The following is an 18,694-nucleotide window of genomic DNA, read 5'->3' on the forward strand; positions in this document are numbered from 1 at the left end:
AATGGTGTCCAGTAGCCTTAGAAGCACAAGCTAGCTGCAAGCAGGTAGGTTTGCTTCTCTCCCCTCAGTCCCTCGTAGCAGTGAGTCTGTTGCCAGCAGATCTCACTGAAAATAAAAAACCTAACAAATACTTTCTTTTTCTAGTAAGCTCAGGAGAGCCCACTAGGTGCATCCAGCTCTGGCCGGGCACAGATTCTAACTGAGGTCTGGAGGAGGGGCATAGAGGGAGGAGCCAGTGCACACCAGATATAGTACCTAATCTTTCTTTTAAGAGTGCCCAGTCTCCTGCGGAGCCCGTCTATTCCCCATGGTCCTTACGGAGTACCCAGCATCCACTAGGACGTCAGAGAAATATGTGTTAGTTTGTATTGACGTGTTTTCAAATTGGGTAGAAGCGTTCCCCGCTGCCACAAATACTGCTACGTTCACTGCAAAGAAAATTGTGCAGGAATTTGTGTGCAGATATGGTATCCCTAGGATAATTGAAAGCGATAGGGGTACCCATTTTACAGGTGAAGTCTTTCAGGTTATGTGCAAACTGATGGGAATTAATAGTAAGCTGCATACTCCGTACCGCCCACAGGCGAGTGCGAAAGTGGAAAGAGTAAACAGCACTATTTAAGAACAAGCTGAGCAAAGTGATGGCTGAAACTGGATTGTTATGGCCAGAAGCTTTGCCACTTGTATTGTACAGAATCAGAACCACTCCCAGGCCCCCCCCCTTCACCTATCACCCTTTGAGATTCTTTTTGGTCGACAACCCCATGTAATGATTGACCCCCAGGATGATTTGAAATGCAATAATGAGGTGACTGTAAAATATATGGTTAAGATGAGCCAGCAGTTGAGGAATCAAAACAGAAATCTAAAGCTGGTGATTCCTGACCTACCAAACAGTAATTGTCATGACATTGAACCTGGGGATTATGTAATGATTCGAAATTTTCTACGCTCAGGTTGCCTCATTGACAGGTGGGAAGGACCGTACCATGTCTTACTAACCAGCACGACAGCATTAAAGGTTGCCGAGAGAGAGACTTGGGTCCACTCGTCCCACTGTAAGAAGGTCGCTGACCCAGAGAGAGCCCGTGACAAAGAGCAGAGTGTAGAGGAAATCGTATCACTGGAGTGTCTGTTCCGGGAAGGTTGAGAGGCAGGACTGTTGTCACGGCACCTGAGCACGGAGAACTACAAGACCAGAGGCGGTTGTCGCACCAAATTTCTTTTTCCTTTTTATTATTTTTTCCATCTCCCATTACCCTCCTTTCTCCCCCTTCCTTGCTCCTTTTTCTCTCTAGCAAGATGGACTTACCCCAAGAGACTGCATTCCGGGTTTTCCTGTTGACCCTGTTGTTGACCAGAGTAGTCTATTTCGGTGAGAGTACCAGAGAGGTCGAGAAAGGATCTGGAATGGGTTCTGATGACAAGGACGGATTTGTAGAATTCCAAGAGAAACACCCCCACCGAGCAAAGGCGAGTATCAAAAAACGATCTGGTAGTCAAGAAACTAGGAGGCACTGTGAAGGGTTATTGGCTGAGGAAAATTGTATTTGTAGAAACTGTGAAAACATAGTTGAGGACGGGAGCATCCAGAGATGTCAGTCCAGCCTTAATATCAACATGGACCGTCATCCATTGAGTGATTATCACTCATTAGTGGGTAAGGTTTTGAACCAAACAGAATGCTGGGTGTGCTCACAAGTACCTCAAGGTCAGAGCAAGACAGGACTAGTACCGTATCCTTTAACAATAGATGAGGTACTTGAATTACGGGGTGGGAGACCGGTGGACAAGAAATTTTATATTTCTAGGCCCCCTAGTTTGAAGCTCCACCAATATCACGTGGATAGATCCTTCGTATGTTTCAACATTTCCAATTCCCGAAAGCCGGGAAATTGGGAAGTGACATGGAATAACCAAACCATGGCATTTTCACACAGAGCCGACAGAATACCCGTAGACACTGAACTTATACGCCAAATAGCAGACGGTGGAAGGTATTTTCGGTACAGGTATACTCTAGGAAGTAGGACCATGCGGGTTGGAGAAGTATCACCAGGGTACTGTGCGCATATCATACAGCCTAATACGTGTACTGAACAGATGAGAGAGTTAGGGATAGGATTTTTCACTTGGAAGGTTTGCAATATGGTAATGTCATATTCTGTCCCATATGTTCTCCCCGATGATGCATATTTCATATGCGGGAGGAAGGCGTATAAGTGGCTTGCCCCAAACTCAGAGGGATTGTGTTACGTTGGAAGAGTTTTGCCAGAAGTTATGACCAAAACCCATAATAAGATGAAAGACGTTCACCGCAATGCTCAAGCTCCTTACACTCACACTCATTATGAACACATCGTTAAGAGACACCTTATAGATAGGACAGAGCACGCAGCCTCTGATTTGATCCACGAATCCACCGGGATTCAATTCCTAGTCACGTTAGATATCACCCGTACCGCCAGAGGAATTATAAATTATAGGTATATTCATGCGCTAGCGAACCTGATAGATAATATCACCGAGATGTATGATGACACCTTCAGGTATACAGGGAGGGAGTTGCAAGCTTACAAAACGGAACTGATCCAGCACAGGATGGTTCTAAATTATATCACAGCGGTGACAGGCGGGTACTGTGTCACTTTGGCAACTCAGTACGGTGTGAAGTGTTGCACGTACATTACAAACAGCACTGATGACCCAACCGAGGTCATAGATCAAAAGATGGACGATATCTTGCAATTGAAGTGGGAGTTCCGGAGGAGACACAACCTTACCCTTACGGCTGTGAGTAATGAACTGACCGGCTGGGTCTCGTGGTTGAACCCACGCAATTGGTTCTCAGGTTTAGGAGAATGGGCTCAAAATGTTATCGTGAGTGTAGGAAAGTTTCTCCTTTGTATCCTGGGAGTTGTCATAATGATTGGTTTGATTTTAAGGTGTGTTAGAATTTTAACGCGGCGCAAGCGCGGTACCAAAGTGATGAGTTTGAGGAGCGGGGGCATTGTTACAGCAACTGATTTAATTTATGACCCATCAATAGAGACAATGTTGTGATAAGACGTGATTCCACGGTCCGTTTCTTTCACCCGTTTCTCCTTTGTTTTTCTCTCAGCAAAATTACACCCATCCAGAAAAGACTTTGATGAACACTCTCAGCAAAAATACACCCATCCGGACAAGACTTTGATCAACACCCAAGAATGATTGCACAAATGTTATGTGATTGTATTTGTGATACGTGTCTTATCTTCATCTCTACAACCTTCAGCTAGTGACACACATAGCTGACAGGGGATATATATACATATATTAGCATTCACATGTGTTCCCCCTCCATGTATCATCAACTAAATGTGCACCCCATTTGTTGGAACGAGAAGCCGAAAAGAGCTCGGTAGTGTTTGTTGGCCCACTTACAGACCCTTAATACGGGATGAGAAGGATTTAATGTATACTTCGCAATGACTCAAAGCTTATCTAGAACATATACGGCACGATGATACATGCCCCTCAGACATGGATTTCATACATACATGCTTTTACTATCCCACTAGGTCATACATTTCCCGCCTACTCCTCTCCTCCTACCATCCAATCATTTTATGGATAACGTATTGTATATTTTTATCCAACCATCTGTAGATATTGTATTGTATATTTTTCTGTTTAATGTTTAGATAGTGGCAGTTATTGTTGACTGCCAAAGGGTGGACTGTCAAAGTCGAAAAATATTGTAATGCATATGCCTTGTACTAACCCCATGCACATGCCCGCTGCTCGTGCACTCAGTCCGCCGTGCATGCACATATCCGCAATTTGCGTAGGATCGCTCCGGCGATCATGCGCGTGATATGGGTATTTACGGCGGAGTTTGTGAGCGCGTGGAGGGTTATTAGAACATTACATATTTAACCCAAATAGTCTACATTTTAGATATAACTCCCTTGCACCACGTCAGCGAGTATTAATAGTTTAAACAGTTCCTGGACTAAGAGATTCGCCTTTGCATGATAGGAAGGGTCAGATAAAGGTTGGAAGGTGATGTCTAGTATCCAGCTGTAGGGTATTTTGGGGGTAACATTCCGGTGTTGGTTAGAGAAAGATCGCATGTTCCTGCGTATAGTTATGTGCAAAAGTAGAATATAGATATTAACTGTATTTACTGTATATTATGTATGCGGTGGGAATCCAGAGGATACCACCCACAAGAGCAGTTGGGGAAAGACATCGCCCATCTATTCAAATCCACCTATGACCTCTTCTGTAATGTAAAGACACATCCCTGTGTCCAATGGACAATGAGATTACAGTGACCATTGTATTGTTTATGCATGTTGTGTATAAAAAGCCCATTGTTGCCTGGCCGGTCAGAAGACTCTGAACGCTTTCTATCTGACTAGCGGAGGACCGGCCGGGTTGCGCTTGCGAACATTCTCACGTATGTACATTCTCTGTAGCCATTATTCTGTTTAGATTTATCTTGTTAGCCTGTAGTGTATGATTTGTACTGTTTTACCTTTTGGAATAATCCACTGTGGCCTTAGAACCCTGTGGTTGCAACTACAAATCGGTGTTGTGTCTTCACTTTCCTGCAAGGGTCTTAGAGTGTATTTATCTGTATAAGGTGTATAAGTATTGATAAGGTGTACGCACTGCGGGTACTTTATACCATCAGCGCTACTTAAGGTTTAAGGTATTACATCGTTGCAGTACTTTGCTGCTAAGGGTTAAAGTGTAATCAAATCATTACATTGTATCATTAACAAGGTTTAAAGGTTATCAATTGTGTGTGCGCACGCTGTGTGTACTCTGTACACTCAGCGCGGCGTGTGTACGTCAAGTACGTACCACATGCAGGACTCTGTACGCAAATAGCGTACAAAGTGCGTAGCACGTGTATTCAGTCTAGCGGCCATAGCGGCTCCACGGTAATAGTGTATCTAGAGGTATAGCTTTTCGGTCTAAGATAATATCGACATTATCAGCTGTAACTACGTAGAAAATATATTATACTATAAAGAATGAAATAAGCACTGAACACTGTAAATAAAGTTATGACACCACAGAGACTTGTTAAATAATAATCGCTCATGTTTCAACTGCTGACTTGGAATTCTATTTTTACATGTGGCTATAACTTGGTGAACAATATAAAGCCCAATGACTCACAAAGTACAGTCAGAAAGTTGACCACCTTTATAGGGGGCACGGGGAGTTAAGGATATATAATGGAGGGGGCATTATCTGGCAGGATGCTGACTAATATAAGGTTTCAAGGTTGATACATAGGTGGCATACAGGACAATGGGTGAGTTGGTACAAACAGAAGGTGGGCTAGATGCCACTCACTTATTCCCACCCTCTTACCCTGCAATGACTGATCAAGGCCCCCAGAACAACTGGTAATGCGTAAGTACCCTGCAGCACTGTCCAGCAGGGCAAGATGGAGATAAGGGGGCAGTCCATGATAGCTGCATTGGTAATACAGTGCCCTCCTCCTGAGTCCATTGCCCAGGACATGCAGAGGGTCAGTTACCACCCCCCACTCCAAGTTCTCCAAACATTGAGAGATGAAATTGGGGTATCAGCTTCTCATCTGGTGTACATGGCCTGTAGTGGGCCACCTCCAGATCGGTCTTCCCTGGGTACTGGAAACACACAAAGATATCTTGTTGTCTGCGAGCCAGGTCATCACTGTGGCTGCACTGCGTTCTAGTGAGTGAGAAGATTGAGTTGAAGGGAGACTTCAGCAGGGGGCTGCCAAGTGAACAGTATTGTCTCCAACACTAGACGGACACCATAAAATATTATATATTTATGGACTACAGAGCAGCCCTGATGTCTGGGCTTAACCTTTGTTACATGTGTAGAGACAGCAAAAATTATAATCCCTGTCCGGTAGGTATATAGGCGACTGACTCATACTTCTGTACCGTGTCTTCCCTGTCTCTTCAGCTGAACACGGCAGTGGTCAGAGCAGGGAGAGTTTACTCAGCAAACTTACCTGGTGATAAGGAACTGTATTGTGGTGGTGGTGTTACTTCCAGTCAAATTACCCACCGGCAATACTTACAGATTTTTATTACAGATTCTGTATTTTGCAGCATGAGCACTTTTTGCTTTGCCACATCTTATGCATTATGATTTTCTGTATCTGGCAGAGTGTGTGCCTAATACTTTATTACATTGTGACAAGTATTTTACAATGCAAAAGTAACCTAATTACTAGAGATGTAAGTGTCCAGGAAGGCGAGAAACGCAGACAAAGAGGTAGCAGATGACACTGCATCTGGCTCATAAACCTATGTCTCGCATATACATTTACATGTCTTTTGCGGAATTATGTTAACATACTTTTTGAAGTTACAGTTCCCTTACAAAAACAGACTGAATTATATCAACACTGAATGCGTCATACCAAAAGAGAACAGAAATATTTAAAACTTGAAGACTAACAGGAAAACTAATCTCTTTTTAGGAAAATAAAAGCCCCTCTCAGCCAATTTTAAAAGGGGGTGAGGCTAGAAAGGTACTTACCACTCGCCACAATGCACAGCCTTCAGCACACCTACTGCAGCTGTCGTCTGACGCTCAAAGCCTTGTCCTATGTGATCAGCATGTGCTCTTGTCCTATCTTCAAAAAGCATTTCCCGAGGCTCACTAGCTCGAGGTAGGTACTGCAGGTTTTTTATTTCATTGGTAGTTCTGGAAGAAGAGAAATGAAACATACTATAGATTTAAATTAATATATATACACACTAGAAACCTTCTATAATTTGTAATATACTGGATCTACATAAGTAAATGTTAATACATAATTTAGAAGGCAGTCCTTAAACTAATTTAACAAAAAGTTTAACTAGGAAACAAAAATCCGTGAGGATTAAATGACTATTATCTGGATATGTGGCATAGCCGCAGTTAGTAAATGAACACTAAAAATTTGTTTTTTTCTTTCTTAAATCTACTCTGCTAAAGACATTTTCTTGTCCATGTGGTTTGGTGCAAGTCAGAACGTAAACTTTCACAGGGAAATTTTCCCAATGCCTTGATAAAGATTTGCCCAGTTGAAAACACATAAGACTTTACAGAGTGCTAACTGGTTTTCCAAAGGGCAAAGCTGTAGTTAATATGGGAGCTCCCAAATACCACAGGTACAAGCTGTGTTCATAATGTATATTACAGCCAGTGTCTGGCAGAAATATTTCCAGCACCCCAGATGGTGGATATTTTAAAATATGTTTCAATATTAAAACTTCTGAAGAAACCCATACAGAACATTTTGTAGATTTCCTGCTAAATTTACTAAGCAGGGGTTTTGCTGGGGTTTAGAACCTACCACAGATTAACAGTGCGTTCTAACACAGAAAACAAAAAGTGACAGAATGCCCTTGCAGCCACTTAAATTGGCCATGTCTAGCTGGAACAAAAAAGTATGCATGTAGTAAATGTAATAAATCAGTGGATGCAATTCCACTGCTTAGTAAATTTAGCCCTCCAAGAAAAGTGATAATATATAGCTCAATCTGTGAATAGGAGTTAGTTGTGGAGTTAGGGTGGCCTTTCTGAATAAACTAAAAGGGCCCCATACACTACAACAATATGTTTGAGACTGAAGTCGGAGGCGATTTCCCTTGAACTCTCCCGGGAGTGGTTCCATACGATCGCATATGATTTGGTACATTTTGCATGCGATATATCGTATGCGATCCCAGCCATGCCTGCGGGAACCGACATATCACGAGTGCAGCACTAACGATCTAGGGGAGCCGATCCGACCCTCACGGGAAAGCGCATCGGATCAGAAACACCTCCAAAATGCCAGATTTCACCCGATATCTCGTCCCGAATTTGGATGAAATCGGGCATTATCATTCTATTAAAAAATAGTGGGTTAAACCAGCGCACTGGGTATATGTGATTCGGCGAGCTGCTGCAAAAAGTAGGGGTGACCTCCCTAGAATTACAAATATGCAGATAACTTTATTTACTCATATATAGCACTAAAAAAATTTAAAGGGTCGACTTTCTCTGCAAACAATTGACTTTTCTGCTAGCTGGTTCACAGCACAACAGGACTTGTCCCCAATCTGAGCTGGACATTTATAGATCTCACTCCCTGATTGGGAGACTGCTATTGTTGGCAATTCAATTGAATTGGCACCTAATCTTGATTCATCTGTCACACAGCACCCTAAAGGCTGGTATACACGGGAAAGATGTGTGCTGAGCAAACCGCTCAGTACACATCTCTCCCGCCGCTCAGCACAGCGCGATGTGTGCTGAGCGATGCGGGGGGAGGACGGGGGGGGCGCTCATTTCAACCAGCGGGTGTTACAGATCCAGCGAGCAATAGTCTGCTTAGAAGCAGGAGCGCCAACTTTGTTGGCTGCATACAGGATAAACAGGGCCTCTGTTTTCCTAACCCGAGCCGTTCTGGCCACATAAATTTTCAATGCCCTGACCACATCCAGGGACTCTGAATCCTCCACGTCCCTTGTAGCCACAGGCACCACAATAGGTTGGTTCATATGAAAAGAAGAAACCACCTTAGGCAAAAATTGAGGACGAGTCCGCAACTCAGCTCTATCCACATGGAAAATCAGATAAGGGCTTTTGTGAGACAAAGCCGCCAACTCCGACACTCGCCGTGCCGAAGCCAAGGCCAATAGCATGACCACCTTCCAAGTGAGATACTTCAATTCAACTGTTTGAAGAGGTTCAAACCAGTGAGACTTAAGAAACCGTAACACCACGTTAAGGTCCCATGGTGCCACTGGAGGCACAAAAGGAGGCTGGATATGCAGTACCCCTTTCACGAACGTCTGGACTTCTGGAAGAGAAGCCAATTCCTTTTGAAAGAAAATGGATAGGGCCGAAATCTGAACCTTAATGGAGCCTAACTTTAGGCCCAAATTCACTCCAGTTTGCAAGAAGTGGAGAAAACGGCCCAGATGGAATTCTTCCGGAGGAGCAGTCTTGGCTTCGCACCAAGACACATACTTCCTCCAGATCCGGTGATAATGTTTCGCTGTCACCTCCTTCCTAGCCTTTATCAGAGTGGGAATGACCTCATTAGGAATGCCCTTCTCCGCTAGGATCCTGCGTTCAACCGCCATGCCGTCAAACGCAGTCGCGGTAAGTCCTGGAACAGACAGGGCCCTTGTTGTAAAAGGTCTTCCCTGAGAGGAAGAGGCCACGGATCTTCTGTGAGCATTTCCTGCAGATCCGGATACCAGGCCCTTCGAGGCCAATCTGGAACAATGAGAATTGTCTGAATCCCTCTTCGTCTTATGATTCTCAGTATCTTTGAGATGAGAGGAAGAGGAGGGAACACATAGACCGACTGAAACACCCACGGTGTCACCAGTGCGTCCACTGCAACCGCCTGAGGGTCCCTTGACCTGGCGCAATATCTCGGAAGTTTCTTGTTGAGGCGTGAAGCCATCATGTCTATTTGAGGCAGTCCCCACTAACTTGCAATCTCTGCGAAGACTTCCTGATGAAGTCCCCACTCTCCCGGATGCAGATCGTGTCTGCTTAGGAAGTCTGCTTCCCAGTTGTCCACTCCCGGAATGAAGACTGCTGTCAGAGCGCTTGCATGACTCTCCGCCCATCGAAGAATCTTAGAGGCTTCTGCCATTGCCACTCTGCTCCTTGTGCCGCCTTGGCGGTTTACATGTGCCACTGCTGTGATGATGTCTGACTGAATCAGAACCGGTAGACCTTGAAGAAGTAAAGTCTCTGCTTGACGAAGGCCGTTGTATATGGCCCTTAATTCCAGGACGTTGATGTGTAGACAAGCCTCCTGGTTTGACCACAGACCTTGGAAGTTTCTTCCCTGTGTGACTGCTCCCCATCCTCGGAGGCTCGCGTCCATGGTTACCAGAACCCAGTCCTGAATGCCGAACTTGCGACCCTCTAGAACAGCCTTTTTCAACTGGTGTGCAGCGGCACACTAGACCAGTTGCTGAGTGTGCCGCCGCTCGCCGCACGGACCCGATCACTGCAGCCAGTAAGAGCTGTCACCCGCCCCGCCGCACGGACCCGCTCACTGCCGCCACCCGCCCCCGCTGCACGGACCCGCTCTCACTGTCAGATCTCCGCACGCCGCCGCCCGCCTGCCTCACAGACCTGCAGCATCCTGTTCATATCCATTCCGCAGAGTCAGCCGGACCGTGACCTATGACTCACCATAGGTCACGGTCCGGCTGTCTCTGCGCCCGCCCACCCACACGCTGCTCTGCTTGCTGATCCGTGGCGAGTTCCAGGCACTCCTCACCGCTATATATTATAAGGGGGAACTGGTGTGTGGAATTACTAAGGGGGGGGGGGGGGGGGGGAGCTGGTAAGGGGGAAGCTGGTGTGTGGAATTACTAAGGGGGGGGGGAGCTGGTAAGGGGGAAGCTGGTGTGTGGAATTACTAAAGGGGGGGGGGGGCTGGTAAGGGGGAAGCTGGTGTGTGGAATTACTAAGGGGGGGGGGAGCTGGTAAAGGAGAGCTGGTGTGTGGAATTACTAAGGGGGGAGCTGGTAAAGGGGAGCTGGTGTGTGGAATTACTAAGGGGGGAGCTGGTAAACGGGAGCTGGTGTGTGGAGATACTAAGGGGGGGGAGCTGGTAAGGGGGAAGCTGGTGTGTGGAATTACTATTTGGGGCATGTGTGTGGAATTACTAAGTGGGGGAGCTGATGTCTGGAAATATGAGAGCATGTATGGGGCATTACTTGGGGGAGTGGCGGTGTGTGGCATTACTGGGGGGGCAGGTGTGTTGCATTAAAACAACCGATGGTGTGCCTTGGCAATTTTGAAATCTTGTTTAGTGTGCCACGAGTTTAAAAAGGTTGAAAATCACTGCTCTAGAAGGTGAGCACTCTGCAGCCACCACAGGAGAGATACCCTGGCCCTGGGGGACAGGCGGATCATCTGATGAATCTGTAGATGTGACCCGGACCACTTGTCCAGAAGATCCCACTGAAAAGTCCTTGCATGGAACCTGCCGAATGGAATGGCCTCGTAAGACGCCACCATTTTTCCCAGAACTCGAGTGCAGTCATGTACCCACACCCTGTCTGGCTTTAACAGGTCTCTGACCAAGTTCTGAAGTTCCTGGGCCTTTTCCATCGGGAGAAAGACCTTCTTCCGTTCCGTGTCCAGAATCATGCCTAAGAAAGGCAATCGGGTCGTTGGAACTAACTGTGACTTCGGTAGATTGAGAATCCAACTGTGTTGTTGCAATACCCTCAGGGATAGTGATACGCTGTCCAGCAACTGTTCTCTCGATCTCGCTTTTATCAGGAGATCGTCCAAGTATGGGATAATTGTGACCCCCTGCTTGCGCAGGAGCACCATCATTTCCGCCATTAATTTGGTAAAAATCCTCGGGCCGTGGAAAGCCCAAACGGCAACGTCTGAAATTGGTAATAACAATCCTGCACAACAAATCTCAGGAACGCCTGATGAGGTTGATATATGGGGACATAAAGGTATGCCTCCTTTATGTCCATGGACACCATATAATCTCCCCCTTCCAGGCTTGCGATGACCGCTCTGAGCGATTCCATCTTGAACTTGAACCTCTTTAAGTATAGGTTTAAGGATTTTAAATTCAGAATGGGTCTGACCGAACCGTCCGGTTTCGGGACCACAAACAGGGTTGAGTAATAGCCCATCCCCCGCTGCAGCAGGGGAACTTCGATCACCACTTGTTGAAGGCACAACTTTTGAATTGCTGCGAAAACTACTTCCCTCTCTGGGGAAAAAGTCGGTAGTGCCGATTTGAAAAACCGGCGAGGAGGCACCTCTTCGAATTCCAGCTTGTACCCCTGGGAAACAATATCTATTGCCCAGGGATCCACCTGAGAGTGAACCCAGACTTGGCTGAAAAGACGAAGACGTGCCCCCACTGGAGCGGACTCCCCCAGCGGAGCCCCAGCGTCATGCGGTGGATTTAATAGAAGCCGGGGAGGACTTCTGTTCCTGGGAACTGGCTATAGCTGGCAGCTTTTTCCCCTTGCCCTTACCTCTGGCAAGAAAGGAAGCTCCCCGAGCTCTCTTGGATTTATGCGACCGAAAGGACTGCATCTGATAATGTGGTGCTTTCTTAGGCTGTGAGGAAACATAAGGTAAAAAAGCTGATTTAACCACAAAGAAAATGAAGCACCTGTGTCTGTTTTTGACCAATTAATAAAAATTAAGTAACCACCAGAACTCACGTTCGCTTCACTCAAGGGGCTGTATACACCCCTAAATTGGACAATAGTTAAGCATAAAGAAAAGAGGAGCGCTCATGTGTTCATGATAGAAACCTAATAAATCTATTCAGAGCCGGTAAATTAATTAAAAAGGTCTTTTATTCAATAAAAATCACACCAATAATATTTATCAAAAACAATTTATCAATTGTACCCAATATAGTGGGATAGTATCTTGCTGGCCAGCAGTTTCAAAAGATAACAAGTACTAATAAAACTTCCCTCAGTAAGGAATCAGTGCACTGAAAGAACTATACTGTTAAAATAACAACATGTAGTAACTTTGTATCAGTCAATGATGGTAACTGTTCCCTGAATATGGGATCAATGCACTAGGAGTGCTGTGCTGTTAAACCATCAGCATGTAATAACTTTTGTATCAGTCAAGGTGGTAACTGTTACACGCTGGAGTAATAAAGGTATAGCGGCTGTTATCAGCATGTACAAAATGTCCGATTACCTCCCTAGTGGAAATCACGGTGTGGTCCTATTATTATTAAGTTTCTATCATGAATACATGAGCGCTCCTCTTTTCTTTATGCTTAAAAAAAGCTGATTTACCTGCCGTAGCCGTGGATACTAGGTCTGTGAGGCCTTCCCCAAACAGTTCCTCACCCTTGTAAGGCAAAACCCTCCATATGCCGTTTCGAGTCGGCATCACCTGTCCACTGTCGGGTCCACAGTGCTCGCCTGGCAGAAATCGCCATAGTGTTCGCTCTGGACCCCAGTATGCCCACATCCCTCTGAGCCTCTCTCATATAAAGGACCGCATCCTTAATATGGCCCAGGGTCAACAAAATAGTTTCCTTATCCATCGTATCCAAATCAGCAGATAAGGTATCGGTCCATGCTATTACAGCGCTACAAACCCAAGCCGACGCTATTGCCGGCATGAGTAACGTACCAGTATGTGTGTAAATTGACTTCAAGGTAGTCTCCTGCTTGCGATCAGCAGGATCCCTGAGGGTTGCGGTATCCTGAGACGGCAGCGCCACCTTTTTGGAAAGGCGCGTCAACGCTTTGTCCACCCTTGGGGAGGATTCATACCGTATCCTGTCCTTGATCGAGAAAGGATACGCCATAAGAATCCTTTTCGGAATCTGCAGTTTCTTGTCTGGAGTTTCCCAAGCACTTTCAAATAACTCATTTAATTCAAAAGAAGGTGGAAAGGTAACCTCAGGTTTCTTTTCTTTAAACATGTGGACCCTTGGATTAGGTACAGCGGGGTCATCTATAATATGCAGCACATCCTTTATAGCAATAATCATATAATGAATATTCTTTGCCAATTTTGGCTGCAACCTCGCATCTTCGTAATCGACACTGGATTCAGAATCCGTGTCGGTATCTGTGTCTACTACTGGAGAAAGTGGGCGTTTTTGAGACCAAGAAGGCCCCTGTGACATAGGGAAAGGCAGGGCATGACCCCCTGTACAATCCCTGGACCTTGCTTTGTCCAAACGTTTGTGCAATAAATTTACATTTGCATTTAAGACATTCCACTTATCCAACCAGTCCTGTGTCGGCGTTGCCGACGGAGACACCACACTCATGCGCTCCACCTCATCCCTAGGAGAGCCTTCCACTTCAGACATGCCGACACGCACGTACCGACACTGCACACACTCAGGGAAATCTCTAATCTGGAGATAGACCCCCCACAAGGCCCTTTGGAGAGACGAGAGAAAGTATGCCAGCACACACCCAGTGCCAATAACCCTGGAAAAAATTACCCAGATATAGCGCTCTTTAATATATATATATACTGCGCCAATTATGTGCCCCCCCCCCCCCCTTCTTTAAAACCCTCTGTCACCGGTGATCAGCAGGGGAGAGTCCGGGGAGCCAGCTTCTCAGCGTGTGCTGTGGAGAAAATGGCGCTGCTGAGTGCTGAGGAACAAGCTCCTCACCCTCAGTGGCGGGCTTCGGTTCCACTCTTTTAAACAAACTGGCGGGGAATTCTCATAAATAACACCAAATAAAGTGTATATATCTACATAGCCAGTCCTAGAGGTATAACATTGCTGCCCAGGGCGCCCCCCTGCACCCAACAGTGTGCGCTGTGTGTGTTGTGTGGGAGCAATGGCGCGCAACGTTACCGCTGCGCGTTACCTCGGTGAAGCTCTGAAGTCTTCTGCCGCCTCTGAAGTCTTCTGCCTTCCAATACTCACCCGGCTTCTATCTTCCGCGTGGCTCCGGGACGAACCGCAAGGGGAGACCTGCGTTCTGACTCCCTCTGGAGCTAATGGTGTCCAGTAGCCTAAGAAGCAGAGCCTAACATTTAAGTAGGTCTGCTTCTCTCTCCTCTGTCCCACGATGCAGGGAGCCTGTTGCCAGCAGGTCTCCCTGAAAATAAAAATAAAAAAATAAGAATTTACTCACCGATAATTCTATTTCTCGTAGTCCGTAGTGGATGCTGGGGACTCCGTAAGGAACATGGGGAATAGACGGCTCCGCAGGAGACTGGGCACACTAAAAGAAAGATTTGGTACTACCTGGTGTGCACTGGCTCCTCCCTCTATGCCCCTCCTCCAGACCTCAGTTAGGATACTGTGCCCGGAAGAGCTGACACAATAAGGAAGGATTTTGAATCCCGGGTAAGACTCATACCAGCCACACCAATCACACCGTATAACTCGTGATATTTTACCCAGTTAACAGTATGAATAACAACTGAGCCTCTCAACAGATGGCTCAACAATAACCCTTTAGTTAGGCAATAACTATATACAAGTATTGCAGACAATCCGCACTTGGGATGGGCGCCCAGCATCCACTACGGACTACGAGAAATAGAATTATCGGTGAGTAAATTCTTATTTTCTCTAACGTCCTAGTGGATGCTGGGGACTCCGTAAGGACCATGGGGGTTATACCAGAGCTCCCAAACGGGCGGGAGAGTGCGGATGACTCTGCAGCACCGAATGAGAGAACTCAAGGTCCTCCTCAGCCAGGGTATCAAATTTGTAGAATTTAGCAAACGTGTTTGCCCCTGACCAAGTAGCAGCTCGGCAAAGTTGTAAAGCCGAGACCCCTCGGGCAGCCGCCCAAGATGAGCCCACCTTCCTCGTGGAATGGGCTTTCACTGATTTAGGATGCGGCAAACCAGCCGCAGAATGCGCCAGCTGAATTGTGCTACAAATCCAGCGAGCAACAGTCTGCTTAGAAGCAGGAGCACCTATTTTGTTGGGTGCATACAGGATAAAAAGCGAGTCAGTTTTCCTGACTCCAGCCGTCCTGGAAACATAAATTTTCAAGGCCCTGACTACGTCCAGTAACTTGGAATCCTCCAAGTCCTTAGTAGCCGCAGGCACTACAATAGGTTGGTTCAAGTGAAAAGCTGATACCACCTTAGGGAGAAACTGGGGACGAGTCCTCAATTCTGCCCTATCCATATGGAAAATCAGATAAGGGCTTTTACACGACAAAGCCGCCAATTCTGACACACGCCTGGCCGAAGCCAAGGCCAATAACATGACCACTTTCCACGTGAGATTTTTGAGATCCACGGTTTTAAGTGGTTCAAACCAATGTGATTTTAGGAAACTCAACACCACATTGAGATCCCAAGGTGCCACAGGAGGCACAAAAGGGGCTGAATATGAAGCACTCCCTTTACAAAAGTCTGAACTTCAGGCAGTGAAGCCAGTTCTTTCTGGAAGAAAATCGACAGAGCCGAAATCTGGACCTTAATGGAACCTAATTTTAGGCCCATAGTCACTCCTGACTGTAGGAAGTGCAGAAAACGACCCAGCTCAAATTCCTCTGTGGGGGCCTTCCTGGCCTCACACCACGCAACATATTTTCGCCAAATGCGGTGATAATGGTTTGCGGTTACTTCTTTCCTGGCTTTTATCAGCGTAGGAATGACTTCCTCCGGAATGCCCTTTTCCTTTAGGATCCGGAATTCAACCGCCATGCCGTCAAACGCAGCCGCGGTAAGTCTTGGAACAGACAGGGCCCCTGCTGTAGCAGATCCTGTCTGAGCGGTAGAGGCCATGGGTCCTCTGATAACATTTCTTGAAGTTCCGGGTACCAAGCTCTTCTTGGCCAATCCGGAACCACGAGTATCGTTCTTACTCCTCGCCTTCTTATTATTCTCAGTACCTTTGGTATGAGGGGCAGAGGAGGGAACACATAAACCGACTGGTACACCCACGGTGTCACTAGCGCGTCCACAGCTATCGCCTGAGGGTCCCTTGACCTGGCGCAATATCTCTTTAGCTTCTTGTTGAGGCGGGACGCCATCATGTCCACCTGTGGCCTTTCCCAACGGTTTACTAACAGTAGGAAGACTTCTGGATGAAGTCCCCACTCTCCCGGGTGTAGGTCGTGTCTGCTGAGGAAGTCTGCTTCCCAGTTGTCCACTCCCGGAATGAACACTGCCGACAGTGCTATTATGTGATTTTCCGCCCATCGGAGAATCCTTGCGGCTTCTGCCATCGCCATCCTGCTTTTTGTGCCGCCCTGTCGGTTTACATGGGCGACTGCCGTGATGTTGTCTGACTGGATCAGTACCGGCTGGTTTTGAAGCAGGGGTTTTGCCTGACTTAGGGCATTGTAAATGGCCCTTAGTTCCAGAATATTTATGTGCAGGGAAGTCTCCTGACTTGACCATAGTCCTTGGAAGTTTCTTACCTGTGTGACTGCTCCCCAGCCTCGAAGGCTGGCATCCGTGGTCACCAGGACCCAGTCCTGTATGCCGAATCTGCGGCCCTCTAGAAGATGAGCACTCTGCAGCCACCACAGTAGAGACACCCTGGTCCTTGGAGACAGGGTTATCAGACGATGCATCTGACGATGCGATCCCGACCACTTGTCCAAGAGGTCCCACTGGAAGGTCCTTGCATGGAACCTGCCGAATGGAATTGCTTCGTATGAAGCCACCATTTTTCCCAGGACTCGTGTGCAGTGATGCACCGATACCCGTTTTGGTTTTAGGAGGTCTCTGACTAGAGATGACAGCTCCTTGGCTTTCTCCTGCGGGAGAAACACTTTTTTCTGTTCTGTGTCCAGAATCATCCCCAGGAACAGTAAGCGTGTGGAAGGAACCAGTTGTGACTTTGGGATGTTTAGAATCCAGCCATGCTGTTGTAGCACTTCCCGAGATAGTGCTACTCCGACCAGCAACTGCTCCCTGGACCTCGCCTTTATTAGGAGATCGTCCAAGTACGGGATAATTAAAACTCCCTTTTTTCGAAGGAGTATCATCATTTCTGCCATTACCTTGGTAAACACCCTCGGTGCCGTGGACAAACGGTAGTGTCTGGAATTGGTAATGACAATCCTGTACCACAAATCTGAGGTACTCCTGGTGAGGAAGGTAAATTGGGACATGCAGGTAAGCATCCTTGATGTCCAGGGATACCATGTAATCCCCCTCCTCCAGGCTTGCAAAAACCGCCCTGAGCGATTCCATCTTGAACTTGAATTTTTTATGTATGTGTTCAAGGACTTCAAATTTAAAATGGGTCTCACCGAACCGTCCGGTTTCGGTACCACAAACAGTGTGGAATAGTAACCCCGTCCTTGTTGAAGTAGGGGCACCTTGACTATCACCTGCTGGGAATACAGCTTGTGAATTGCCTCTAGCACAGCCTCCCTGCCTGAGGGAGTTGTCGGCAAGGCAGATTTGAGGAAACGGCGGGGGGGAGACGCCTCGAATTCCAGCTTGTGCCCCTGAGATACTACTTGAAGGATCCAGGGATCCACCTGTGAGCGAGCCCACCGATCGCTGAAATTTTGATGCGGCCCCCCCACCGTACCTGGCTACGCCTGTGGAGCCCCCGCGTCATGCGGTGGACTCAGAGGAAGCGGGGGAAGAATTTTGATTCTGGGAACTGGCTGACTGGTGCAGCTTTTTCCCTCTTCCCTCGTCTCTGTGCAGAAAGGAAGCGCCTTTCTGAAGCCGAAAGGACTGTACCTGATAATACAGTGCTTTCTTAGGCTGTGAGGAAACCTGAGGTAAAAATTTTTCTTCCCAGCTGTTGCTGTGGATACGAGGTCCCAGAGACCATCCCCAAACAATTCCTCACCCTTATAAGGCTCTATGTGCCTTTTAAAGTCAGCATCACCTGTCCAGTGTCGGGTCTCTAATACCCTCCTGACAAAATGGACATTGCATTAATTCTGGATGCCAGCCGGCAAAATATCCCTCTGTGCATCCCTCATATATAAGACGACGTCTTATGTTCGCAAAATAGTATCCCTGTTTGACAGGGTTACAGACCACGCTGCAGCAGCACTATCTGCAGGTCTCAGTCTAGTACCTGAGTGTGTAAATACAGACTTCAGGATAGCCTCCTGCTTTTTATCAGCAGGTACCTTCAAAGTGGCCGTATCCTAAGACGGCAGTGCCACCTTTTTTGACAAACGTATGAGCGCCTTATCCACCCTAGGGGATATCTCCCAGCGTAACTTATCCTCTGGCGGGA

General features: G+C 46.9%; 1 protein-coding gene across 2 annotated transcripts in view; it reads right to left on the reverse strand.

The window, feature by feature from the left end:
- RSBN1L (round spermatid basic protein 1 like) overlaps positions 1-18,694 on the reverse strand; it is a 183,462-nt gene that overhangs the window by 60,023 nt on the left and 104,745 nt on the right. Inside the window, exon 6 of one of the 2 annotated variants that reach the window (XM_063926975.1) lies at positions 6,547-6,738. In XM_063926975.1, coding sequence (XP_063783045.1) covers positions 6,547-6,738 — 192 coding nt within the window. The remainder of the gene's footprint in view (positions 1-6,546; positions 6,739-18,694) is intronic. The other variant, XM_063926976.1, reaches the window with a different exon arrangement.

The sequence above is a fragment of the Pseudophryne corroboree genome, chromosome 6 (genome assembly GCF_028390025.1).
Source record: "Pseudophryne corroboree isolate aPseCor3 chromosome 6, aPseCor3.hap2, whole genome shotgun sequence".
In the NCBI taxonomy this organism is placed as follows: domain Eukaryota; kingdom Metazoa; phylum Chordata; class Amphibia; order Anura; family Myobatrachidae; genus Pseudophryne; species Pseudophryne corroboree.